The following is a 27,803-nucleotide window of genomic DNA, read 5'->3' as shown; positions in this document are numbered from 1 at the left end:
TATTATCCATGTGGGCATTGTTACTGTTCGATCGAGTTTTGGAAGACGCTGTTGTCAGAAAAGTCTTTAATAGACTATCACATGTGTTGAGTGGATTAGAGAAATTACTGATAGAGAAGCAAAAGTATTTTCATCAAGTCAAGCCATATAAGTAGCTCCCAACAAATGTCATCCTTCTCAATGGCGTACCCATGTTTGAAAGACGTTTTCGATGATGAAGCACATATACTGCGAAAGGCTTTCAGATGAGAAGGTGTGTCTCGGGACAAGTCCGACCCGTTGGCTTTTCCTGACATTTACCTTCAGGAGCGCTACAGTTTTTCTGGCGATGCCATCCGCTACCTGTCCAGACTATTGGGTCCAAAAATTCATTACCACGAGCGAGGCCACGCCCACACGTTACACAGATGATCTGTGTTGGGCTCAGATATTTCGCAAGGGGTCCTACATGCAGTCGGGGATGCTGAAAATCTTAGCAAAGCCACTATTTGCACCATCAGAACAGTGTATTTGGCATTAAAAGAATACATGCACATCTTCATAACCTTCCACATTGAATTTTTGGGAATTAATGGATTTATTTCAGTCATTCCACCATCAAGCAAACTCATATTAACCTAGTGTGGACAGGTGCGGATAGTCTATCTGTCTTTGAATAATACTTACTGGGTCCATGTTAGCCAGTCAGTCCTTATCATAATATAGATATGTGTGATTGTGTTGCATATTCAGTAGTGGAATGATGTACGATGTATGAAGGGGGCAGTTTCTATGGCTGGAACACAGTCAGTGTCCGCCCCCCCACCCCCCCCAGGCATTATAAGACAGGCATCCCTTTATTTATATCCAGGGCGAGCTCTTCTGCTGGCGTGAATCCTGGGGATGGTGGGCCGGCCCCAGTGCCAGAGACATTTTAACAGCTAAAATAAATACGGGGATGAAAAATGTGAGCAGGCACCTAGTCAGCATTTTTTCCAGATACAATCTGCAATCTGCTTATATTTAATCTTGAGTTGTTGCCAAGTCCTCTTTGGTCCAGTCATGTTCATACTGTATAAATATTGATAAGATTTTTTTTTTATGGTGGTAATGTAGGTGCACAGGAAATGGGTGTAGAGACACAGGCAGGGATTTAAACCTGCGCTGCCTGCACAAGGGCAATAGGCTCTATAATTGATGCCCGCTCTACTCACTCAGCTATCCAGGGTCCAAAGCAACATGAATTAATCCGCTGTCAGATTCACACATTACATTATAGACTTCCACTTTCATTTAAAAGTTTAAAGTTGTGAATTTGAGAAAATGTCAGGTAAATCCTTGAATGATATGACTATAAGGTTTTCCGTTAAGAGTAGTGGTTAGAAAATGTGTATTTTAGGCTGTTTACTCATTCAGGCGATCTGCTATTGTTTGTCATGCCCTTTCTCACTCCTTTGAAATAGCAACAGTGTTTCCTTTCTTTAGTGTGCTTTATTTCTTCATAAGCCTTCATCACAAGATGTTGTCTGGTGCACGCAGTTTATCCGTTGTAAAATCAGTGAATCTGTGATCAATCTCATGGTTGTTTGAAGAAATATGTGGATGCGCATCTACTTGGATTACTTACTTCTGACTTGACAAAGCCGCACCTCCTGAGCCTGGTTTGGCCTTTGTGAGACGGATGAAGCCAGGATGAACTATGTCAAGCCTTGATTTATCGCTTATCCTGGATTTCTGAATTCTACTTTTGTCTAACAGCCCTCTGGTTATAGTTTATGTCTTATACGAGTCTTAAAATACATTTTGTCAATATGAAATTCTTCTATGAATTTACAAGTAAAAATAAAGAAGATGCTTACATGAAAAGCATTATTTTATTTAAAGTTAACATAAAGTAAGAGATTAGTCTTGAAGCTCCTGGGGTGATTCCTTCAAAAGTACTATTACTCAGGTGGGAAACAGACTGTGATGAGAACATTAAGGGAGCAATAATAAGGATACCTTTTGGCCTATGATAATCGTTTATGTGCTGTATAACGAGCACAACCCAAAGGAGATGCTTTCAACAAGCTTGTATTGATTGATTCAATAAGTGAAAAAGAGGAAATATCCTCCTTCCATGTGTAATGACTGAGCACCACTTGAGAGAAACACAATAATTCCCACCTTCAAACATGGCCAGAATAATTTTTCTGAGGTACACTTAAAGATTCATACCAGTGCAGTCTTTCAAAACACCACAAGCTGCAGGAATCTGCAGAACTGAGAACTGAGGATGAAAGCAGACGCACACTCCTGGAAGGCAGGAGGTGGTGAAATTAGAGAAGTAGCTGAAAATGTCACAGCGGGAAATGGAGACGGAAACGGCAACATTCTTGAAGCAAGACTGTCAACCCAACTCCAATAGCTTTTATCAGAGTATTTAATATTTAGTTTCTTTCACCTCTAACATTTCTTCCAGGGTTTTCAATACTTGTCTCCCTGTTCAACCCTGAGCTTTCAGTCTCACTTTTCATCCATGCTCCTCCATGTCATCGTCCTCCTCCTCCCTGGTTTCATGGAAACCACTCACCTCGAAAGGTGTGAAGCGGGGCTGCAGAGAACAGATGGTGGCCCACACACATGCAACAGAGTCAGTGAGGGATAAAATGGGAAATGCCACTGCAGATGTGAGAAACACAGAGGAAATACTACTATCAGCTTGTGTGCAGACACTGACCCCTAAAATTTCATTTTTTTACACTCTCTCTCTCCTTCCTTCTTTCCTCAATCCTACTTATTTAATGCTGTCTTGATGTATTGAAATTCCAGCCTTAATTCCCCCTTGTTATACGGCTACGGACTTGGCTCTGTCTCCCTCTCTCATGCAAACTGAATAGCTGCATTTGTTCTCATCCAGTTGCTACAGAATGTCAGACCAGCAGCCTGCAGGAGCTGTGGTCACTTAGTGCTGACCTCATAAAAAATACACAGCGGTGACAGATTTAAGCTGTGTTTAGCATCTATTTTTGTAATGAGGGCACATTAGAGCCCAGAATGTGGGGTGTGAATTTATATAGATGTACTGAAGTTGGCATATTAAATTCATACAGTCATAAGTAGCATATTAATGGGGCATTTTTCATATTTTCAAGGTTAAACCTGTTATTGTAATGAGGGGAAGACTTATAAAATGTGACATTAAAATTCCCACAGCAGTCTGTGTCTAAGACACAACATCAGCTTTTGTCTGTGGATTGATGCAGAGCCAATACTCTTTACTTTACTGGACTCGGTGGACTGTAACAGATGATTTCTTCTGTATTTTACCTCAGTACTTGTGAAGGTTTGTCATAAATTATGATAATGCCCCCACTGACGTCACTTCCCACAGATGCTAAAAGCAAAAAAAATAAAATATAGAGCTGAGAAGCAGCGATTTCACTCAGTCTCTGGACTGATTGTTGCTTAGTCACCGCAGTCTAATGTGTTTTTGAATATAGAGGAGTTGTTTTTCTCCCATGATCCACAGGAGCACAGGCCGATTGTTTTATCAGCAACACTTGAGAAGATGTGAGACAAAAATGGAAATGACGACTGATTACAGTGGATATGTTTCCATAAGTTGGAGTGACGGATGTTCATGTTTTCAGGATACTGTGGTTTCTGCTGCAGGCAGGACTTGTCGCCCTGGCAAATCAGTTATGTGTAGACACAAAAATGTCCTATCTAATGGGTATCTGAAGTTGAGTAAGTAATCTTATTTTCCAGCCTTCACCACATTATGTTTCACCTCTGTAAACCAAAAGCCATGCAGACTTTTGGAACTGTCCAGTCATTTTGTAAAATGTAGACCTTGCATTTATGTGCATTCATTTTATCCCTAGCTGCACTTTTAATTCCTAATCCTAATCATATGTGGGTTAAAGTGCTGATGCTTATTTGCTAAAAGAAAAGAAAAAAAGAAGGGAAGTGCAATTATATAGGAAACATTGTGCAGTGCAACTTTGGAATTAAAATTCTCTTGCATGAAGGTCCATGCAGCCTTGACAAGTTTTTGTCATCTCTCTTTCCCTTCCTTCCTCTGTATAAGCATCTATGTCCAAATGAGCACCATCAAGATATAGTAAGTGTATCAGAGTATGTCCATGTGTGCAGAAACACGGGCAGAATGTTGATGTCAGGGTAAATAAAAAAGTATGCTTATCTATGTAAGAAACACTCTGAGTTCTGCCAGTTTTTTTGTCCCTTAGACACTAACTAGGGCCCGAGCACTTACAGTGTGAAGGCCCTATTGTATCTGTAGGAATTTTTTTCTTTTTTTTTTTTATTTTCCTCGACGAAATGAGGGGCTTTTTGCCCCCCTAAACGTGCCCCAAATTTTGAACGCAAGCCAGGTCTGGTGAAAAATTTGATATTTAATGCATTGCATTAAAGGGGCGTGGCCTAATGGCTCAACAGCTCCCCCTAGAAAACTTTGTGCCTCAAGCCCCACAATACGGTTTGACGTAGATGCACAAAAATCGGTACACACCTGTATCATGTCGCAACTTAAAGAAAAGTCTCTTAGCGCCATGGCGGAAACTGAACAGGAAGTCGGCCATTTTTAATGAATCGTGTAATTTTGGCGCAATTTATGCCATTTCTTCGGCCGTTAATGCCGCCCAAACCGTAACGTGCACCCAGGTGTGTTATACATCAAAATGTACGTCTCCATCCTGCGACAACGCGCATTACTTCTCAGTCAAAAGCGTTACAGTGGTGACGATAGATGCCAAAAAGTGCGCCCCTCCCCCTTCATCTGATTGGTCCATATTTGATAGTTCCTACTTTCTGTAGGAACTATCTCTGTCTCTGTCTGCGTCATCGGACATGGTTTTCAGTCCTTGAACACAATTGGTGCAAATTTCCTCTGATCGGTCGATATCTGATAGTTCCTGATAGTTCCTACTTTCTGCCATAACTTTTGAATGGTTTGACATAGAGAGTCGTGGCTGGTGTCATCCTAAATGTCCAGGCCTGAAGAATCTACATGCAAGTCATACAAGCGCTTCCACTGCAGCACGCCTGAACGTGCACAAGGGTGCGAGGGCCCGTTCATCTCTGCTTGCAACTTTAATTCTAAAGGTGTTTGTACATAACAAAGTAGCTGAACAGCTAAACATAAAAATGAATAAGAAACATCTGAAAATGCTTGGTTTAAACTAAAGGAAGCACAATCTTTTGGGCTGGTGACAGTTTTCATAGGTGGGATTATACTCATTCACATATGAGACATCTACTTATTGTTGGACAGCTGCATTACACAAAGTCTTCAAAGTCATCTCCTAGACACTAACAGGCCTATTTTCTGTACTAAGCCCATCCATTGCCCTGTTAAGTATGCCTACTTTTTCTTTTAGAGGGTTGAGAGGTGATTCAGCCTATCTCCACTCACAAGAATGGCAAGGTACATTGTGGACAAGTTCATCTTGAGTTTGCTAAATCCTGACCAACAAACCATTGTTGTAAGAGTCTTTAACAATTTCCTATTCTGCCATATAAGAATAATATCGCTGAGGACGGCTGTAAGCTGAAACGTGTCCGATTCTCTGCTGCTGTGCAGTGATTTAACCATGCATTAAAGTTTTGTACTTACAGTGAGTGCTGTCGGATTTAGATTTTTTGACATATAAGAATAACGACATGTTTGATGATTCAAATAACTATCTAATTAGTAGCATCTTTTATGGCTCGAGGACAATGTAGCTGATAAAGATGAATCACCCAACAACAAACTCCCGCATAACCTATTAATGAACCAATATTTAATGATGAACTCCTTGTCTGAATATGACACTCTTATCAGTTGGTAAGTGGTGATTCTTCACATGCACTCCTCATTAACACAAGAGCACCTTGCTGTTGATGACCACTCCAGGTAATCAGTAATGCATCATCAGCTCATGAATAAGAAGAACGCCGCTACTGTCAATAGACCTTTAAAACATGAGTGAGTATTATCAGAAATTGTGTTGTCATGATAAAATAAAAATAAATGGCTTGGTCATGTGAGCTGGGCTTTTCTTAGGACGACCTTGAACAAACATACCTGTCCAGAAGGACAGAAAACAAAATGCCTTGAGTTAACAAACATGTTTGAAGGATCTTGTGGAATAATGGGTATACATGTAAACTAATAGGAGTAGGCCTATCCAGACAAAGGGCTCCATATTAGCCCATAACAAGGAACTGTAGTTCAGCATTTTTTCTTGTTTGTAATGATCAGATTTAATGCAATGGGTTGGTTTTAGAGACGTTGCATGAGTTTGTATAGATGTCTGCAGAACCAGTAAAATGATTATATTTATGATTGTAAGTAATGAATTATCAAAAGTTTTTAGTTACTACATTCACAGGAATTGCCATATGAATTAATGCTAATTCCCATTATAACTTTTCAAATTGGAATATTTACAAGATATATCAGCCTAATATAGATATAGTCGTGTCCACATATGTGATTGATGGTTTCTGATTTGTCCTGTAATCCCAATCATGGCTTCATGTTGCCTGCACACATTTCCATAAATTACACAGAAGAAGAAGTTTGATTTTAGTTATTCTAAGCTTTGTTTCTTTGACTTCATTTTACTCCACTCTGATGCCGCCCTAACAGTAATCACAAAAACTTGGCTGACTTTCAGGGATTCTTAACAAATAACAGCCAAGGGTTTTTAATCAAATCCTTGTTCTTTATTGAAAAGCTGTAAATTAATTCTCTTTAGACCCAAGTTCGCACCATCTGCAGGGTTTCCTGCTTTAAATTAATCCTTGAAAAGATAAGATTCTTCATGAGCATTGAGACTTACTCAAGAACCCCTAATATAAGCCCAGAACTCCCACAGTCTACAGCCTGCAATGTTTTTGAAAAGCCTCTAATAACATCCTGGAACTTACCATTGAGCTTCCAGCCCTTTAATAATTCTGTTTGCGAACAAACAACTAAAGCTGCTTTCAATTTGATGAAACTGGCAGAAACGCTTGCAAAAAAGATCTCGATAAAGAAACAATTTTCAGCCCCTTGTCATGCCTGAATGGCTTTCTCTTGCACTTTGGCAGTCTGATTCTACTGTCAGAACCACTGACTCACAAATTGTGTATAGTTTTCTTTCTTTTTTTCACCATCTAAAAGGGATGTCAACTGTACCAAAACTGTCAATAATTGTGATAAAAGCAAGGCATTCAGAAACAACAAAAAATGTTGAAAACATCAAACTTTATTGAACACTTAAAACTTAAATCTACTGCCTAATGTCAGACTAAAGCGCTAAAACAAAAGTTGGCAGAGCATAGCTTTCAGTTTCTGCCATCTATTACAGGTATCAGCCTTTAAAAGAAAAAAAAAATCAAAGCCATAACAGGGAAAATGATGGAATGGCACTAGACGATCAGTCATTTTTGGACAGAGGCTTCAGAAATCTGAAACACCACCTGAGCCCAAAGTGCACAATACCAAGCAAGAAATAGTTCTGACATTGCATTCACTGAACTTTGAAATATAGTTTAATGGGATAAGAATTTTAAAACCAGACATTTGGATATCTGGTGATAAAATGGGAGAAAACCAGTAAAATTGTACGCACAGGGGAGGGAATTTTTTGAATTTTCAGTGACAGAAAGCAAAGGCCTTGTAACATGCAGTTCTAATACGTTACTTATGGACAATGCTTTTATGTTTAAAGAAAACTAAAATAATAAACAACAGTTTCGTTTGCAGCTCAATATAGCTCTAAAAAATAAACTTAGAATCAGCAGGTGATGGAAGAAATTGGAAATCAGTATAGTCCACAAAATAAAAAGATAAAAATCCAACCACTTTAAATAAAATATTTTCTCCAAAAGGCCAAAGTAAGGTGACTCCGAACCCTGTGAGTCACAGTCATTTAATGCCCATGAGTCAAATCAGTATACACGTGCACACCAACAGCGTATCTGTCATTAAAGTAGGATTAAAGTGATTCAGTGTTCTGCAGATTATCTGTTATTAGGCTATAATAACTGCAACTCCCCAGTGGTTGAAAATTGGCTCTTAGAAGGGAAATAAAAAACCTTAAAGATGACTGAGAAAAAAAGGGAAAGATTTGAGACTGAGAACAAATATGAAGTTTGCAGCAGAGAAAACGAATCCAACGATCAGTCATTTGCATGCAGTTGATGTGATTAATGATGCACAGATGAAAACTGTCATTCCATCTTAGCAGAGCCTGCTGGAGAAGATAGCTTTGTATAAATAAATAATGATCCATCCATTAATCGTAATTTGAATCATTTTTGCTATTATTTTGTTTCCCACTAAAAGTGACCACCATGATCTAGTTGAACACAGAAGTGAGATACAAACTAGAGCATTTTAATTCACAATTCTTAAACAAACTAACGCTTATCAGATCTTAATATCCCTAGTTGAGCTCACCAAAACAGCAGATCCTAACATGAGTTAAAGGGGACCTATTATGATGTTTTTTCTTGCTTTAACATATATAAAGTGGTCTCCCCTCAGCCTGCCAACACAGAGAAGTAGGAAAGCAACCAAATTCTGCGGTGTCTGTACAGCTGCCCGGATGATCCTTCCAGTGTCATGTGACTTTTACGAGCCGTTCAGATTCTGCTCCTGTCGTTACGTAACGACAGGAGCAGAATCCATAGGTCGGCCTCCGCTGCGTGAAACCACCCCCACAACTAACTCCGCCAGGCCAGAGCTTCCCCCATTGTTCCGAAGCGGTGGCTGTTTCAACAACGAGGGACAGTAAAAATTAGGTTTTGCATCGACACTTACCCATGTTATTTTTTTATGTTATTTATATTTGTCTACAAGTATGATCTTTGCATGGGCTAAGTATTTAGCTCAGCTCCGGAGCACCGAAGCCACTCACCGGGCTCCAGTGTTCCCTAACGGAGTGTTACGTAACACCGGAGCTCTATTAGTAATACATAATTTTCTGTCTGTTTCAGATCTTCCAAGCAATGCACCTGAAGCTGTTCAACGACACCTTCAGAAGATGCACGGCCCTTCCTTGAGCCAGCAATAGTGCATACATGTTATTTATATACAACTTATGTTATTTTTTTTTTTTTAACAATAAAGTTGCCGTTTTGTGAACATTCAGTGTTGTGATTTATTTACAGTTAACATGATTCATTTGTCTTGTACCATAAGAAATGAAATGACGAGGAATCGGAGTAAAGAACTGTGGTGTACCTGTTTAGAATTAAATTAAATCTTCCTGTGTGAATTAGTGTGAAGACGAGGTGACCCGTTCCCTCTTTAGGTAACTAAAGGCTGATTTATGGTTCCGCGTTACACCAACGCAGAGCCTACGGTGAAGGGTACGCGTCGATTTAACGCAGAACCGTAATTCAGGCTTAAGATCCGTTTACACCGTGTCATAACTGCATGCAAGCGTCCGACTATTGCATCGAGCTGCGTGACATCGGACGCTCTCTGTCCACACTGAAACCGTTAAACTCGCGGCCAGTTAGGACACTCCAATACAAAAAAATAAAGCAATGGAATTGATTTTGTCGCCAAAGCTCGCTTGCATAGGGCACACTTTGTGTCCCATGCTGCTCTTCTGCCCAGAGAGAGGCTTTGTGCCTCCCCTATTACACGTCATTCAGGCAGCCAATCAGCACAGAGCCTCATTATCATAGCCCCGCCCCTCAGAATCCCTCATAGAGAAGGAGGCTAGAAGCGGTAAAAATAAAGACATGGCCCAGAGGCTGAATTTGTGATTTATGTAGAAAAAACAAGCTTTTGAAGACATTCAAGGCCTGTTTAAAATATACATTAAATACCATAATAGGTTCCTTTAAGTTTAAAAATATAACAATGTACCAGACTATAATAGCTCTATTCTTCTTTTTGAAATAGTTTTTCATTCCCTTTCATCCTCTGTGCAGCGTTGTAAGATAAAGACTTAAACAAGCTCCTGAGCTGGCTCATTTGAAGTCCTGACTGTTACAGTACTTTCCTACAATCACCATGAAAAATACTTGCACAACTGGTGTCCAGTAGCTTGCTAGTGATGAAGCATTTTGACCATTTGGCCCCCCTGCAGGGACACAACGACGCCTTGCAGATTGCTCAAGCCTCATATACCCCCCTTATGACATAGACATGCGGGTTCCAGTTCCTGGGGACCCCTGCCGGGACATTGTCACGCAAGGTCCGGCGTCTTGCATCCCTGCCGAGACTTCCAGCCCCCACAGAGACAAAGAACATATACGGACTTCCTGATCCCTCAGGGGTGGTCCCAAAGCTAAAGGGTCCCACCTCTCTCACTGGGCTGGTTTATTCCTGTAACTTTTGTATAAAAACCCTTTGAACAAACCAATTTGGGTCGACACACCAAATACAGACTCGATCTGTGATGGTCATGTCGAACGCCGGCTTAACTGATTAAAACCTCTCTATACCACGAGCGGACTTCTGAACTGGTTTTTGATAAATTCCACAACACTAGTCAGCTTCAGACAAGGAACAAACTGCTGTCTTGTACTTAAAACATCTCAGTTGGCAAATCAGAACATACTGGATCTTTAAAGAGGGGACCCTTAAAGGAGCTGTATGTAAGAGCAATAATAAAACGAATCATAAAATGACCCCGATATGTCAACAGACATTTAAAAATCATGTTCATTTCAAATACTTATGTCACTGACAACAGCACTCATGCCAGGATATTCCAGTTTAAAAAGAGGAGTTGCAGCCCTCAACTGATGTTTATGTTGTCATTTTTTGTTTTGGCCTGAAGCTCCACCCTCCACCTATCTCCCAATCACCAAGTCAGTATTGTTTCTGAAGCTCCACCCTCCACCTATCTCCCAATCACCAAGTCAGTATTGTTTCGGCATCCGGGTTGCCAGCTCGGCTCTAATGATCGCAGCCATGGCAGCCTACGTTCCTGCTGCATTCTGCAGCCTACCTGGCAACCTCTGGTCGGGGGGAGGAGGGGGAGGGTACACGCTGCTCAACAATATTTTGAAAGTGACTGCAGTACCAGTTTTGGCCATTTCTTACAGACGGCTCCTTTAAAGTTTGGGCAGAAGATGCTGGAAAACACCAGTAAAAAAATGCATAATTTTGAACACACAAAATAGCTTTTTCCCTCCCCACTATCAAGTCAGGCTGGGCTGAAGAACCATTCCTTGCTTTCAATCGACATGGAGAAAAATCAGTTCCCAGAGTTGGACTAATAGCACCTCTGTGTTTCCTGTACAATGTGACGTTGCCACCTCCACCATGTTGCATTGTGGTCGTCCCATTGTCCATTTCTTTAACAAAGTATGATATCTGTAATGTGTGGGTCACAAATGATGAAAAAAGCTTTTGGGGGAGAGAACGTGACTGGATCACCTACTGATATGATGCATTCACTTCACAGTCTAGCTGAGCCCAGTTGTGCCTACGGCAGTAGAGACTTCATGAGACTGAATGAACATGATTGTTTCCCTGCAAGGGAATGACTTTAGTGAATCAATATCCCTTTACCCCCGAGCTAACAGCTAAAATAGTTGAGGGACAGAACATCACACAAAATGATTACACTTACATAATCAGAAACACAAACGCATCCTCCTGGTGCCTATTGTTTGGGACATTCTCATTCTACGCTAAATTAAATAGTCTGGCCTGCATTGCAAAGTGGAGTGTAATTGTTGAAGCTGCAACAGGATTATTACTCTATACACTAAACATTCTAAAACAGCTTTCACAGAACATAACGGTGATAATAAGCAACATGACACAGCCAGAATTAGGCTCAACCAAAACTGTAGACCAATCAGAAAATTTTTTAAAACTATTTAAAACCATTATATAGAGATTAAAGTTCTAAAATGTGAACATTTACAATAGAAATCGGGTGTGTTTGTCAAACAAATAGTTCTCCTGGAGGCAGTGAATCATGAGCCAAGTCAGGAACCATTCAACCATATTCCAGATCAAGAGGGCGAGTTTGAGATGGACCATAAGGTTTGTGCAATGAAACAAAGGAAGAAATTATTGAAGCACAACGAAAAGAGAGGCATTAAATTATGACAAGCATAAGAAGTGAGGGCTATACAAGCACAAGCAGCATGAAGGGAGTGAGACACAGTGAGATGATACGAAGGGTAAGTTGATCTAAAACTGAATCGGTCTTATCTGTGACAAATGTTAATGACAGTTGCAAGCACAGAAAGAGTGCTATAAACATAATTCATAATAAAAGAAAAGCTTGTTATCAATATCAATTGTGTGTCTGTGTGGGGGGGGGCATTATTAAATTTTATGTTTTATGTAAAGCGCTTTGCGTTGCATTTTTTATTTTGTATGAAAAGCGCTTAGCAAATAAAGTTTGATTTGATTTGATTTGATTTGAATAGATACCATGTGGAGAATTTTTAAACCCACACATCCATACTGTTGTACATGGCACCGCTGCTTAAAGTCTTCAATTCTAAAACGTAATTATTTTATAAAAACAAAGATGGCATTAGGTAGTGGTAAAAGGAAGCAGGCGTAAAATGCTCAAATTAATGTATAGTCACTAATAAAATGAGGTTGAAGATATGAAACGTGAAATATTGCCAAAGAAATTAAAGACAAAGAAAACATGTCTTTTTTTATGTCTATTTAGCTTCATTTCATATTCTATCCTTATAAAGATGGGATAGACCGGAGTAGTCAACTAACCATTGTTTTTAGTTTGACTAAAATCTAACTTTCAAAAGACATGTAAACTTGTTAGCCTACATAAAGGCATACTAATCGGTTAAATAGCAACTTCATTCAGCTTTTTCTTTTTCAAGGAAAATTGATTAGGAATAAGTTTTAGGTCGGATGCCTTTCCTTACTCTACCCTCTCATGTCTCCAGACTTTGGACCAGCAGTGAGAACAATTTCATGTGTGATTTTCGGCACCTGACAGAGAACAATCCGATGACCTTATAATCGTAAGACAACCAAGATTGCTAGAAATAACAGAAGCAGCTGGTATAGAGAAGAAAAACAAGCTTGGATCTATACCCACTTCTTCCTATTCAGTCACGAGGTTCTGCTGGAGTCTATCCCTGTGTGCTATGTAATGAATGAACCAGAGAAAGTCAGATACTAACAAGCTAAAAGAGACCAAATTCACACTTCTGTTGTAGAGTCAGACATACTCGAGTAATGAATCAATTAATTATCCTCCCACGTTTCAATACCGAGGCATGGTCAGGCTATAAGTGCACATTAACAAGTACAACAATTAAAGAGAGTGAAACAACAGCTGCAACATAAACATAGAAAAACAACAAATAACCATGTCTGGGACATTTATTGATCATCTTTATTGGTTAGTACCTCTACCAATCATAATTAGCAACACCCAGTCCGGTTTCTGATCACTTTGAATCTGGGCTGTACAACCTCCAGAGCAGCAAGACAGGTCAGAAGTAAATGGTACGGGACTGTGAGACAAAAACAGTTTCTTGTATTGTCAATTTAAGTCTCTTCCGGCTAATCAGTTGACATCTCAGAGTAAGTACTTTGCACATCGTGAGATGTGCCATGTGATTGTTTCAGCAAATTTGCAGCTGGTGTTTAGAGCTAAGTTAAGTCTGCTCTGTGGCTTGAATTATGGTGATGAAGGTGTTTGTGAAGACACAGTAGCATGACAGATTTATGAAGTTAAAGAACTTAAGAAAGTGCTGAATTGGATGCATGATACATACTTGTAGCTACTTCAGATGATACATGCATGATACCTTTTACATCTGATATTGCTCTCACAAGAAAATCAAAGATGTTGAAGACAATCAAGCTTGACAATCTAGTTAAAGTAAAAGTCGTGACAATGTTTCTGAGGGGACCGTGTGGAAGGAACTGATTGAACCTAGTCCAATGAACTCAAATTAAAATGTCTCTTGTGCAGTGTGATGGCCATGTTGCGTTAATCTGTTGAATCTGCGTTCATAACAACAAAATGGTTACAGGAAATAATCAACCCACATACAACTCATACCAGGTCGAGGTTTGTTCCTCGGGATTGTTTTAGAGAATTCCTTTACAAAGTACATTATTTCACTAAGACGCTCATACAAGGATAGAAAGAATATTAATCAGAATAAAACTGTTTCAAGCAATAACGAATTACACATTGAAGAGGGTTTTGTATATATTAAATATACATAATTTTGTATTTAAAGGTCAGTTGTTCACTTATTCTCTGCATCTGCTGAATACAACCACACCTTTCAAAAACAGGCTTTTCTTTTATTATTATTGTACGGCAGCCATAGGGCACTCTCGCCCTCACGATTAATAACATGCATCTTATAATGCCATATAATTATACACCACATTTGTTTGACCTCCCTGAAGGTGATATTAAAGTTTAGAAATAAGAGCAAAGCTGGCTTTCATGTTTAACTACTTGGTACAGTTAATAAAAATATTAGGTGTCAGGACTGACAAGACACAGATGGTCACAATCAAAAAAAAAGATAGGACAAGGCAGGGATGGAAGGTCAACCAAACCCTTTTATAATGAACTGCTAAAAAATAAAATAAAAAGAACAGTAAAAAAAAGGTACAGACAAAATGTATTTACCATAATTACCCTGCTCTGTTAGATTTTATACTCTTTATTAAGGCAAAGTTATTCAAGCTCACGGCATCGTGCAAACAGGGTGGTCCTAGATATCAGTTACAGGGCCAGCTTTTTAACAACTAAAGTTCAAACATCTCAAAAGCTTTTGGAAACACATTCTTGACATTTTAGATAACTCTGTTCTTGGGAAGGATTTATTCTGAATCAAAAGTATAATGGACAGATTTTGGTGATTCTCTGAGTGATCTACAACAACCATGACATTGAAATTGGCCGTTCCAAGTCAAATATTGAGTATTTGAAGATCGAATGATCAAAATCTTAAAGTTGATGAACACGTATATATCTGACTCTGCAATGAATGTCATTAGTTTCAAAGTCCGGCTAATCACAGCCCACCAAGACACATTTTTCACCTGGCGGAATCACCAAATGTTCTAAAACTGACAGATACACACTCATTTTCAAACCACTTACGCCTGCAAATGCCAAAAAAAAAAATCCTTTTCAAACAGTAGGGAAAAATGAGTAAGAAGTGCCATCATTTTGTGAATTCTACTGGGCTGAGTGCATCTGTAAGTCTCCCAGAATAATTTTTTAGTATCTACAGGATTACACAGCGGGAAGCATCTTCTTTGTCACATTCTGCTTCCAGACTTTGAAGAGGATCTTTTTAAAACTCAGCAGGTGTAAAACCTCAAACACACTCCTAGTCTTTTTTATTGTCTATACTGTATGTTTCTGCACTCTACAGTCACACGCAGATGAGCATATCAGGAACAATGTGAGGGATCATTGGAGTCGCTGTGGCTTGACCAACTTTCTTCGGACTGGAAGATGACGACTCCACCAGTCTACACATATATTAGGATACGCTTAAGCATATTTGACAACCCATTTCAGGCTATTCTACACATGAGAGGTTTAGCAGTTTAAAATCAGGACGATTATATGACACCAGACATCATCTTTGAAGACGACACCAGCTACAGTAGGACAAGAAACAGAAATCCACTGTAAGGGTTTTAGTAACAAACCCCACGTTTGCTGCGCCAAATGCAACTTTTATGAACATTTTTGAAAAGTTAATTGCTTTTTGGTTTGTTTAATGGGGTAATTCTCAAACCCAAGATACAAGATGTGGTATTGATGCATTTAACACAAACTTTACAACACCGGTGCACACTAAATTCCTTTGCAGTGAAGTCGTGGCTTGATCATTTCCTGGAGCAGCTTACCTGCTTCTAAGGCTACGTTCACACTGCAGCTCCCAAGTGACCCAAATCCGATTTTTTGCTCATATGTGACTCAGATCTGATTTGTTTATGACAGTGTGAACAGCACAAGTCACATGGAATCTGATCTTTTCAAATCAGATTCAGGTCGCTTCCATATGTGGTTCTAAATCGGATACAGGTCTGATGTTTTGCAATGCGACCTCAGTGTGAACAGCCAGGTCGGAATTAATGCGACTTTGACGTCACACGCAGAGCCCCGAGCCACGGGGAGAGACACGGGAGACGGCGGGGGTCCCTCCGGGCCGCCTCCGCCTCTCCTCCTCCCCTCCCCCGCGCTCACCTCTTTTTCACCTACGACCTCAGATCAGACGAGACAACCCGCTGAATTTAAGCATATTACTCAATAAAGAAGCTAAGGATTCAAATCAGCGAAGCGGTCGTGGTCGCATAACCTGCCCGTTTTACAACGAGCTGGACCGTGTGTTAGGTGATAAACCCAGCTGAACGCCGGAGAGCAGAGCTGACACTCCGGGGAGCGGAGCTAGAGCACTGCTATAGCGGGACTGTTTCTTCATCCCGCTCCCGCTGCATTTCTGACCATTACCCGCACCCGCAACGTGTGTTACACTCCCGCCCGCTCCCGCAGTGTTTACATCCGCTCCCGCCCTCTCCCGCAAAACTCTGAGAATTCATGCCTGCATAATGATAGAGATGCAAGAGAAACGTCCTTGACAAATCTATCTGATTTAATGTTAACATGATAATTGTGGAGCTTGATGGATAATTGGCAGTTCAGGCACCTGTTGGATGCAAATCCATCATTGTCATCATCACACGCCTCTGCGCATGCGGGTCAGTTCAGGCCGCGATGCGTTCACACTCGAGTCGGATATAGGACACATTTTAAAAGATAATGTGAACAGCCACACAAAAAAATCGGATATGGGAAAAAATCGGAATTGAGCATTAAGGACTGCAGTGTGAACGTAGCCTAAGTGTTCCGGCCTATTTGGGTCTTTTCTGGACAAATTAAAACTAAACAATATTGATTTCTATTAATGTCATGTCTGTGCTGTCTGTCTATATAACAGGTGGCAAATATACATCCATCTGTGTGCTATCACCTAATAAAAGATCATTTAATATTAATAAAGTACCACATATTCAACATGAATTGTCTCGTGATTAACGCTTGTGATGGAAAACCATTCAGACTCACAACATTGGACAGAATTTATGTTAGAATTATGAACCTTTACACAAAGTGATGTCTTAAACAGTGTTTGCACTTTTCAGCGTTTATAAAAGTTATTTTAGATTTATAGAGATTGTTCTGAATGAACCAAATGATGCCCTAAGAGACTTTTGTTTTGGTTTATGTATAAATTCTTTTTTTTTTTTTCACATTTAAAAGTTAAAAATTGTGAGAATGGTCAGATGTATTATTTGTTGCCATTTAGCAGCAAGATGTAACAAAAAGTGGAAAAAAATTTGATTCATTGAATTATCGAAAAAAAAAGATCGATTGATTAAGAGACAATAAAATAATCGTAGTCTGGCTGAGTTGTTTAAGCATCTGTGAAGACAGCTACATGCATTTAGAGCAACACACCCCGAGGCAGTGTTGGATCCTGATCTGTTCTTGCTGCTCCGATTGGAAAAAATTAGCCCCTCTTGCTCAGTTGGATGATTTTCTACAGTGTGAAGATGTCACGAATGACAGGAGCTTTTGTGTTTTGATGTTGAAACTTTCTTCTGAAATTGACCTTTTCATTCTTTTCAAAGCAATAAATGAGCTACATACCACAAGCTGCTGATCATGTTAACTGTCCCAGTCCTGTTTCTGCCCAGTCTTCAGTGTTCGGCAGATATTCTGGGATTCCCCTGCCTGTTAAAGTCAGCTGATTCCTTCTTACTCACCTGTGAGCCCTATCCTGTAGCACATCCTTCAGTATAAATGGGCTATCTTTATTTTATATCTTTTTCAGCTTTGCCATCGTGTTTCAGTCACATGGACCTGATCCTCCTACCTGCACTTGAGGCCCACCTTGTAGCAGAATGTGCTAATTGTTAAATTAATTGTCTAATTTTTAAGTTTTCTGCACCAATGTTCTTGAGGGTGAAGATTTTGATGCTGATATTGTTTCTTTGTAAAGAAAAGCATGAGGATTAACAACAGATACATGTATCTATAGCCATACATTCCAGTTTTTTTCTTAATTTTTCAGTAGCCACAAATTCATCAGGTTATCAACATGATTTAAAAGTTGATATGATGAATTGTTTAAAAATAGTTTATTATCCTGCTCCCACTTGTGTGAGTAAAGACATTTCCCGTTAGGATTTACCAGTGTCACTGGATGTATTGACTGATCTCATATTCCCATCTAAGCTCCTTGAGGGATTTTCCTGTTGGAGTCATCTGAAATGTTTTTTAAAACAACTGAGTCTGTTACATTTGAGTAACCTGTCTGAAATATGTTTTATACATCATCCTCAACTGCTTCTGCATTCTTTTTTCCCTCTCAAGGTTCCACCCACATGACAGTGAATACAGAGAACAACGTAAACTGATCACAAAAAGTTAGGAAATTTGTGTTTGGTAGATTATTTCTTCGTTGTAACAATGCTTCTTGGCAATACGTCTTGTACCGTTGGAAAGCCTGTTTATTTCCATTTTTAAATGATAAGACATTTATAAGGAACATGCTTTTGTGGGAGGAGCAGCTGAGCTGAGTATTTGGGTTGTGCCCATAAAAAAATGCTAAATCTTCTCTGCCAATGCCAAACAGCCTTTTTTGCTTTTGCTCTTGACCCTTGTTTTGAGTTGTTGGTATCGTCAGTGGCCTGATAGGCAACACCGGTGCACATGGGCGCTACTACAGTGGTCAGTGTCTGCTCCAAGAATCGGCATGCCACATTGGACTGATCTGGACAGAGTCCTTGTCATAGTTCTTGTCATAGGGCAACCCCAAATTGCTTTTGAATCGTGTTGTTAGCAGTGACCCGAAGTACCATCTCCAAACTGAAGGCTAAGTTCTATATTACGGGGGATTTCAGAGACAGGCCCTGAAGTGGGTTTCCCAAGAAGACGACATACCGTTTCCTTACTCTGTCAGCACTTAGGTACTGTAGGCTGTCTTCTACAGATTTACGGTCAAGGTTTGCAGGACGTTAATCTGCCCAGACAATCGGAACAGACTGCATGCAGTAAATCACAAGTCTCATAAGGCTGCCATGAGTCCTGACTGCCCTTCACCGTCAGGCTAGTGTCTCCAACACATGCACTTGAACCTGAACATGTGGAGGAACGCTATGTTCAGCGTTGAGTCCAGATTCCGTCTATGGCAGCTGGATCATAGGGTCAAAGTGTGGAGAAGATGCAGAGTACGCTATGCTGACTGCTGCACCAATAGAAGAACAATCTTTTGGTGGTGGCAGTGTGAAGGTGTGGGACAGCATCTCTTTTACTGTAAAAAACAAGGCTCATAATGACTGGAGGCAATCTCATTGCAGAGAGATACATAGGCGCCGGAAGTGGGGGTGCGGCAGGGGCTGCAGCACCCCCTGGAAAAATTGAAATGACAATAAAAGATTATAAATATTTGTGGTTGCTGTTTCTGTTCCACAACATTGTAAGCCACATTTGAGATGAAGGCTGAATATAGGGGTAATTTTAATAAAAAAAATGAAAAGTAGCCAGTCACACCCCCCTGGTCTGCGGACCGCTCAGGTGATCAGAACCGCAAATGTTGTTTTTAAACATCCGCATTTTTGTCCGCCAATTACAAATGCACAGCCAGCAGCGCTCCTTTCAAAACACAACACAAAGCTCCAAGTCAAGACCAAGATGGATATACGTTCATTTTTTAAACCAAAAGAGAAACAGACACAAAACATTGCCGAAGCTGCTGCCAATGTGACAGTGAGTCGGAGGAGAGTGACTGCACCTGGAGCCACCGCGTCAGCGACCCCCCCCAGTGTCTAACACCGGCTCACCTGATGGTGCAGCCGGCCATATGAGCAGCGATGACCCGGGAGGAGGAGGAGACTGCACTGCCGGTAATACGGGCGCGAGGATTCCTCCATATAGCTTCACCAAATATTTTCTGTCACCCGCCGCCTATGTGACTATGATAATAATTATAGTCATGTTCCTTTTTTACTGTAGATGGTTGGTTCGCTATGTTTTGGTAAAGCTTGTGCGCACTGTCAGCTGTTCTTCATGCAGGGGAGGGGCAAGTGATTTCTTAAGGGAGAACCCCCGCACCCCCTGGCAAAAACGTCTTCCTGCGCGCCTGGAGAGATATCAAGATGAGATTCTGCAACCAGTGGCATCCCATATTTGCACAGTCTGAAATCGAACTCTGGGATGCCATTCCAGTAGTGTGTGACCAGGCTGGTGACCAGCATGAGGAGGAGGTGCCAGGAGGTGCCAGGCTTGGGGTTGTGTATGGTTCTGTCACACACTACTGAGGCTCCTATTTGTTAAATGGATAAATTGTTAAATCGCCAATATGTGTTGTTTCTTCGAACTTTACTAATCCAACACACCAAACAAGAGTCAATGGCAATGCCCTTCACTGCAGCAGAAGTGTTGCATTTTTGTCTCAATATGTACTTAGATTCATTATAAGATTGCCCTCATATGCCCAGTTCTAGCAAACTAAAACAGGAAGATTGCTCACTATGCGTTGTCATGGTGAATCACGGTATCGGAGCTCCACTGATAATAGTTTTTTTTATATTCACGGTAACTCAAGGTCGTACATGTTTTTACAAGTAGGTACAAGTGGTCCGCGCCCCCTTTTTTGATTTTTCAGCAGTGTGCAGTCTTTTATGTTGAATTAAAAAACGTTTTTTTGTCCACGAGAATTGTTTGGTTCCTTTTCTCAAACCTACCTTTGTGAGAGAACAAAAGAAAAGAAAATTTAAAAAAAATCTGTTTCACAGATAAACACAAAGTGTTGAAAATATTAAATCCCACTTAAAGAAAATGTAATAAAAATTTTAAAAAAAACTATGGGAATATGGCTACGAAGACGATGACCCTGCAAAGGATAAAGCGGGTATAGAAAATGGATGGATGGATGGATGGATGGATGGATAGATGGATGGATGGATGGATGGATGGATGGATGGATGGATGGATGGATGGATGGGAGCATGGAACTAAAGATAACTGAAGATCAACCCTCACCCAGTAAAAGATGGAGATGATTGAGAGTTTTTTTGTCGAGACCCATCTTATTGTCATTTGAGGCTTTGAGAAGAAGATTTTAAGTGGAGTGAAGTCTGTCAAATCTGACTGAAATGTATCACAGTGGTTGTGCTGCTCCAGAAAAGAAATACGCTGCACAGAGAACCTTTTCCAAAATCGTAAAAATGAAAAGTTATTTAGAAATTGGCTTATAGTATTTCGGGTTGAGAGGGATCAAAATTTGACTGCTTGAGTATCGGCTCCAAGGTGACCTGATTGAAAAACAAAAGCTAGGGACAGAGCCTGTTGAGAGAGACTGAGTTATAATCGCTAGGACTGGAGCCTGTTAAATCCAAAGCTTTCGACAGTGGAGCGGTGGGAAGTAGATTGATACGGCAACGCCTATAAGAATGCTTGTGTTGTGGTCATTGCAATTTACAGTAGGCTATATTATACAATGATTTACAACTGATGGCAAATTTTACTCAGAGAATCAAATGCGTTGTTGGAAATGAAACTTCTCAATTGCAGGTATACCTCTGCATGTGGTTACACTGACCTTAAACATTTCTCTCCTTGCAGGACAGAAGCTGTTTGAAAACAGCTTGACTCCATCTTGCTGTCAGCATCAAAAGGCGATTAAATGCACAGTGACTTTGCAGCAGCTGTCTCATGCGCAAACTTTCCTGTAACTCATTACGTATACAGTGCTGTAGTCCTCCGGCTACCAGGCCATCGTAACACCATCTGTGGCTGTTAAAATATGTATTTCTACTTTGTTGCCATTTAGTAATACTGCCATAATGAACAGCGAACTGTCTTCAGGGGGGATGGAAATGTGAGGGTAATCCTAAAACCTGCAGCTTGGCTCTCTGCACTAGTGGAGACTTATCTTGTTACGCTGCTGTGATTTATGGTCCATGCATGATGGCTGTGCTGCTGTGTGAGGCTCTGTGACATGAACACAGGTTTGAAAAAGGTCCTACGACAATTTAAAACAGGACCAGTGAGAAGGGGATTAACTCGTATCTGCTGTTAGTTAAGACCATACAACTTGACAGAATAGGAGAAACAACGTACGAGCTCTGACTTCAGTCTTTACAACCACCTCATTGTGCAAGCCTGAGCAAAAATGCGGCCAGCGGTGAGAGAATCGGGGAAAAAAACAACTACAGAGAATGAAAGGAACAGCAAGACGCCGTGGTCATGAAACATTGAGAAAACGTGCGGGAGAGGGAAGATTAAGAGGAAGAGTTGTGAAGAAAATGGGAAGCAAAGAGAGGCTGTATCTGATACGGATACAGCAGGGGTGCAGAAATCCAGCAGGATGGGGAGCACAAAGACACGCCAAACGTTAGGAGCGGACAGGAAGAGAAGATGAGAAAGAGGAAATCCACTGCCAAGCGAAAAGGAGCCGACAGCCGGACCAGCAGGACAGAGAGGAGAGAGAAAACGAGTAGAAAGATGAGTCGTGCAGGAGAGGACGGAGTTGGGGCTGATCTGAGTCAGAAAGAGCAGCAAGGAGGAGAAATAGCTGAATGAAAGGAACAGCAGGAGGAAGACACAAAGCCGGGCGAAATAAACTCACATTTTGTGGAAAAACTATAGTTTCTTGAAGAGGAAGAGGATGCCTCCTCCTCACTTTTTATGTTTTTTAGTTGACTTTATTTCAGCCAAAGTGCAGATTTATCCTCAATTCAAGCAAAATGTTTTAAGAGGAAAGATAAGATAAGATAAGATATCCTTTATTTTCTCCCTCAGTGGGGAAACTTATTTTGTTGTCAGCAGTACATTTAGCACACACATGTAGGGGAGGGGTAAAAGGACTGAAAAGTCAGAAATAAAAAAATATATAAAGAATACAAAAAGATACGTATAAAATATGTATAAACACAGGATATGAACAGTATATACAGTTAAGAAACAGTGCAGAAAAGCAGGTGGAGTGTTGTGAGGTAGACTGGCAGATTGGCAGATAGGCTATTGCACATCTTATATTATTGCACATGTGATATTATTGCACATATTATTGTCCACTGGCTACTGAGAGAAAAGAAGGGTCAGCTCAGAGGCTTGAAGATATTGAAACAACAGGGAACAAATTAGTTGTGAAATAAAATAATCCGATCTGTTTCGCATGTCTTAAGAATAGCCCAGACATCAAGATTCATCCCATTTCTTCTCAGTTTCGCTCCTTCAGGCTGGAGTTCTGCCCCTTTAATGCGGGTCAGCTCACCGGCAACGGGCATTACACTCACAGCAAAAGCATGTGTTGCTTTTAGAATTGGATGAAGAGGATCAAACAGCCTCTCCAGCCGGCATTAAACGATTTTCACTCTCCCACACACTTGTGCTCTCAGGAGTTTGAGAGCACGAGCCTCAGCCTAAGTCCCGCGACGCTCATCGCGCAGCTGAGCAGCAAAAACCAAAACTCCCTCATACTGGCTCAGCCTAATGTCATAAAGCTACATTTAAAGCCGTCTTGTGCAGTTGAACGGAAATGCATATGAATATAAACTCGAAAGCTTCCCTGTTTAAATTCTTTAGGAGGTAATAAGTCATAAAATGGAAGAAAAAAAAGCGTTGATCGCATCGAATTGGTAGTAAACACGCGAAATAGTGCTGCAGGAAACTTTTGTGTAAGAGTAAATTGTCATGCATCGTGGTAATAATGAAGTAATTAACACCATCCTCGGCTCTCAGAAAAAAAGGACCCGTATTTTCCAAAAATAACGGATAAACTTTAAAAAATAAATCCATGTATTTGCACCACACACACACGCGCACAAGTTGCAATTTCCTGCAATTATTTCGGAGGGAGAAGATGCTCAGACTTATTTCTTTATCTTCCAAAAATAGAAAAAGAAAGGAAAAAGTAGAAGCCGGGCAGCGTGCTCACCTTCCCCGGTCGTCCCGTCCAGGCAGCAGAGAAGCAGGAGCACCCGGATAATCCCAGCGCCGCTTTTAGTCCCCATATCCAGCATGAAGAGCAGGAAGCTGCAGGTAAAAACTGCTGCTGCTGCTGGAGGAGAGAGACGGACGACCTCTCTTCTCCAGCTCCGAGAGAGATCTCCTCAAACCAGACCGAGGGAGGGAGGAGGGACGGGGGGACGGAGGGATGGAGGGATGGAGAGATGGGGAGAGGAGCAGCCAGCAGCTCATCTGTGCTGGAGTCAAACACAGACAAGAAGCCTGGTCTACAATCTTTATGATCTACTCGGACCTCCAGCTTGTTGGTCATCAAAACCCAATCTGAAAGATTACTGATTTGTTCTGACATTTCTTTAGTGTGAGATGAGAGAATATCTCCAAAGAAGAACAGTATCACCCCATTTCACTAACTATCCAGATTAAAGGGGACCTATTATGGCATCTAATACCTATTTTAAACAGGCCTTGAATGTCTTAAAAACAAGCTTTTGATTGTTTTTGCTAAATAAATTAGAAATTCAGCCTCTGAGCCATGTCTTTATCTTCCCATTCTCTAACCTTATTCTCTATGTGGGATTCTGAGTGGGCGGGGCTATGATAATGAGGCTCTGTGCTGATTGGCTGCCTGAATGACGCGATACACCGCTACGAAAAAATGGCGGAAGCTCCGGCCGGTGGAGTTAGTTGTGGGCGTGGTTTCACACATCGGAGGCCAACCGATGTAAATCGCGCCCATCGTTACGTAACGACGGGAGCAGAATCTGAACGGCTCGTAGATCCACATCACACTGGACGGCTCATCCGGGCGGCTGTACCGACACTGCAGAATTTGTTTGCTTTCCTCCTTCTTTGAGTTGGCAGGCTGAGGGGAGACCACATAAAGCAAGAAAAAACATGTTTTTCATAATAGGTCTCCTTTAAGGTTGTTAAGGTTAGGCAGGAAGAAAGATTAAGGCTGCACAAGGAAAGGCAAAGGCTTAAAAGGTGAAAATCAAAAAGAGAATTGCATGAAAATATTTATTTGGGTGTTTTAAAGTCAGAAACCCGAATGCTGCACTGGTCTGAAAACATGTAATTGAGCCATTCAGACTTGGCAGGGGTCTGTGAGATGCACGCCCAGATCACATCACATCATGCTACTCTTATTTTACCTCTGAAGGGGTTAGGACAAAGCTGTAACATTAATCTCAAAAGAGGCACGCCCTGTGGAGAAGGAAGGAGGAGTCAGCCCCCCTGAAACCAGCTGCTATGAAGGGTGTAGTAATGACGAGTCACGTGGTTGAAAAAGGAGCTGCCGTACAGTATCACTGTGGTATTTTGACAGGAGCATGGCACAAATGTTCCATTAAGACCAAAGATCTTCAATTTTTGATTTTAAAAAAGAGGGAAAAAAGGTCATGTGTTGCATTATTTATGATTATACATGACAAATGTGGTTAACATTAGAAAAGCATTGTCACTTGTGTTAAAACAAACAATGTAGTAAGTACCGCACATGCGTTAAACACATGAATCATGATCATGCCTACTAACATTTTTTTTTATTTCTAACCTTTGAATGCTCTGTTAAAGTTAGCCTTATAGTATGGCTCTTGTCTTTTAAACACCCAGATCTTTATATCCACAACAGTTGGTTACACTGGGCCACCAACCCAAATGTGTCATGAGGGAGATGTGGAGGACCCAAATGCAGGACACTGAGAGGCGGGAGTAGCAAACGCAGTCCTTCAATGATTAAACCAAAAACAGGAAGTAAGGTAACAAGGAATATAAGACAAGGCAAGGGAAAACAATCAGAACTATGAAAGAACTCAAGGATCACAAGAAAACCAAGACCAAAGCAGAGCATCAGAGCTTCAAGATAAGATAAGCTAATCCTTTAATGTATACCCAGAGAGGAAATTCAAGCGCCACAGCTACATAGAAAGTATCAAAAATAGCAAAAAATATGTCAAATAAATACACGAATAAGATCATGACTTTATGAGGTATTATGTTCTTCACAAATTCAGATATGAAGCAAAGTGTTTGTTTAGGACTGGTGGGTTTCTGTTTATATGAGGACAGTTTGAAGTGACGACGAGGGAAGTCAGATGAAGTTAAAATTGTGCTAATTGAACGTTTCTGTTTTAGCTCAGAACAGACTATCTGTACGGTGGTAGCAGCCGGCACAAAAGAGAATGTAAGAGGTTTATTTTTGTACCTGTGTGGAAGGAGGTGTTGGCTACATGAACTCCCCACCTGCCAGATGTCATTATAGAGAGGGTGGGAGGGTTTCTGGTCTTGTTCTCCAGCCTTCTCTCAGCCTGTCTTCAGACTGTCCAGTCTGAGATCAGCCATTAGAAATGCCTTCATTATGAAGTCTGTTGGCTTCACAAACTGTCACAGTTTGGTTATTCAGTTCCTGTTTTATTTTGAAACCTGTGTCTTTGTGTTTCAGTTCTGTTTTGACTTCCCTTGTTCCCATCTGCCCTGATTGTTTGCACCTGTGTCTCATTAACACTTCCGTGTATATCTGGTCTTGTTTTTCCCCTTGCTCCCTGCTGGTCCGTACTGTTTTCCACCCTACTTGTGTCCTGTCAGGTTTTTTGATTTCTTGCTCTCGTATTTTTGTCACCCCTGCTCTGCAGCGCTTTTGTTTTGTTTCTACATAATAAATCAGAGTTTTTTTTTAACTCCTGCCTCCAGCGTCTCTCCTGCGCTTGGGTCCTAATTTACCAACGTGTGACACAAACCTTGATTGCACCCAAACCCACATTACGGCAAACATGACATAACAGTTCCAGAGGTTTGATGGTGACGTCCTGAAAAAGGCGCTTTGGGCTGCAGACTTGTCAAATAACTGACAAACAAAAAATGTCTCATACATGTAGTGTACAGAGATGGTGAGTCCAAAGAGACTCCCTTAAAAACTAGGCATGCTTCCATTAGCTGAGTGTGACAAACAACAACTGCCCATCACTTGAGCCAACACTGAGAACCTTGGGACTCACCAGACAGTGGAACACACCTTCCACTAAGTTTAAAGCCGTCCTCGGCTGGTGCACTCCATTGTTGCAGTGTAGTGGACAGACTGTGATGCAGGAGAGGTCTCAGTGCTTGCCTTCAAGCTTTGGAGAGAAGCCATTGTTTTTTCCAGTGCTATGAAATTAATTTATGTGAAAAGAACTCATACCTGGATAAAAAAGAAGAAAAAATATCTCTACTAAGACAAGACAAGATTTAGGACTAAAAGTGTGTTATTGGACTAATTTAGATCGTGCCTTAAGCAGGGTCGTCTTATTCACCGGATAATAGGATACTTTGAAACTGTGCATGGTGAATCCAAAAAAACGAATTTGTGCCTTATCAGCTTGTCAGGTTTCTGTTTCATAAATATTTCATAGACTGTGCCCAAAGCTTCGGACCCCATTCACACAGCCAAGTTATTCTGCTGGCGCCTTATCAGAACACCTTGCCAAAAAAACATCAAGAATATGGCTATAAGAGATAAAGCCCAAGTGACCAACAAGCGAAAGACTTTACAGGAGAAAAAAAAAAAAATACCACCAAGTCTGCAACAACACCGCTCACAGCCCAGTTGGACATGCCGTATAACAAACTTTCTTATTTAATGCTGCCATCTGCTCAGGGCAGCCCAGCCCCCCCTTCCACCTACGGCAGCAGAAACACAGAAAAGACAGCAGAACTGAACCAGCATCGCTGTGCCCAACTGGAATTAGCCGGTAGAAACTTTACTTTTTTGTTTGAAATGTTTCAGTGCTTATTCAGCTCAAACTGAATTAAAATTACCAAAACATTGTGGACGAAGACAAAGATCAATATTGAGTCCCTCTGGGATAAATTTTATTGCACAGC

The 27,803-nt window shown here is 40.8% G+C and overlaps 1 protein-coding gene across 3 annotated transcripts in view; it reads right to left on the bottom strand.

Annotated features, from left to right (window-relative positions):
- Positions 1–24,033, bottom strand: part of LOC133452497 (contactin-associated protein-like 4) — a 138,019-nt gene extending 113,986 nt beyond the window's left edge. For all 3 annotated transcript variants that reach the window (XM_061731842.1, XM_061731843.1, XM_061731844.1), the window contains exon 1: positions 23,914–24,033. In XM_061731842.1, coding sequence (XP_061587826.1) covers positions 23,914–23,998 — 85 coding nt within the window. In that variant the 5' untranslated portion in view covers positions 23,999–24,033. The remainder of the gene's footprint in view (positions 1–23,913) is intronic.
- Positions 24,034–27,803: the final 3,770 nt, after the last annotated feature.

The sequence above is a fragment of the Cololabis saira genome, chromosome 10 (genome assembly GCF_033807715.1).
Source record: "Cololabis saira isolate AMF1-May2022 chromosome 10, fColSai1.1, whole genome shotgun sequence".
Lineage (NCBI taxonomy): Eukaryota > Metazoa > Chordata > Actinopteri > Beloniformes > Belonidae > Cololabis > Cololabis saira.
Note: the sequence above shows the minus strand (reverse complement) of the source record. Positions and strands in the feature narration are given on the sequence as shown.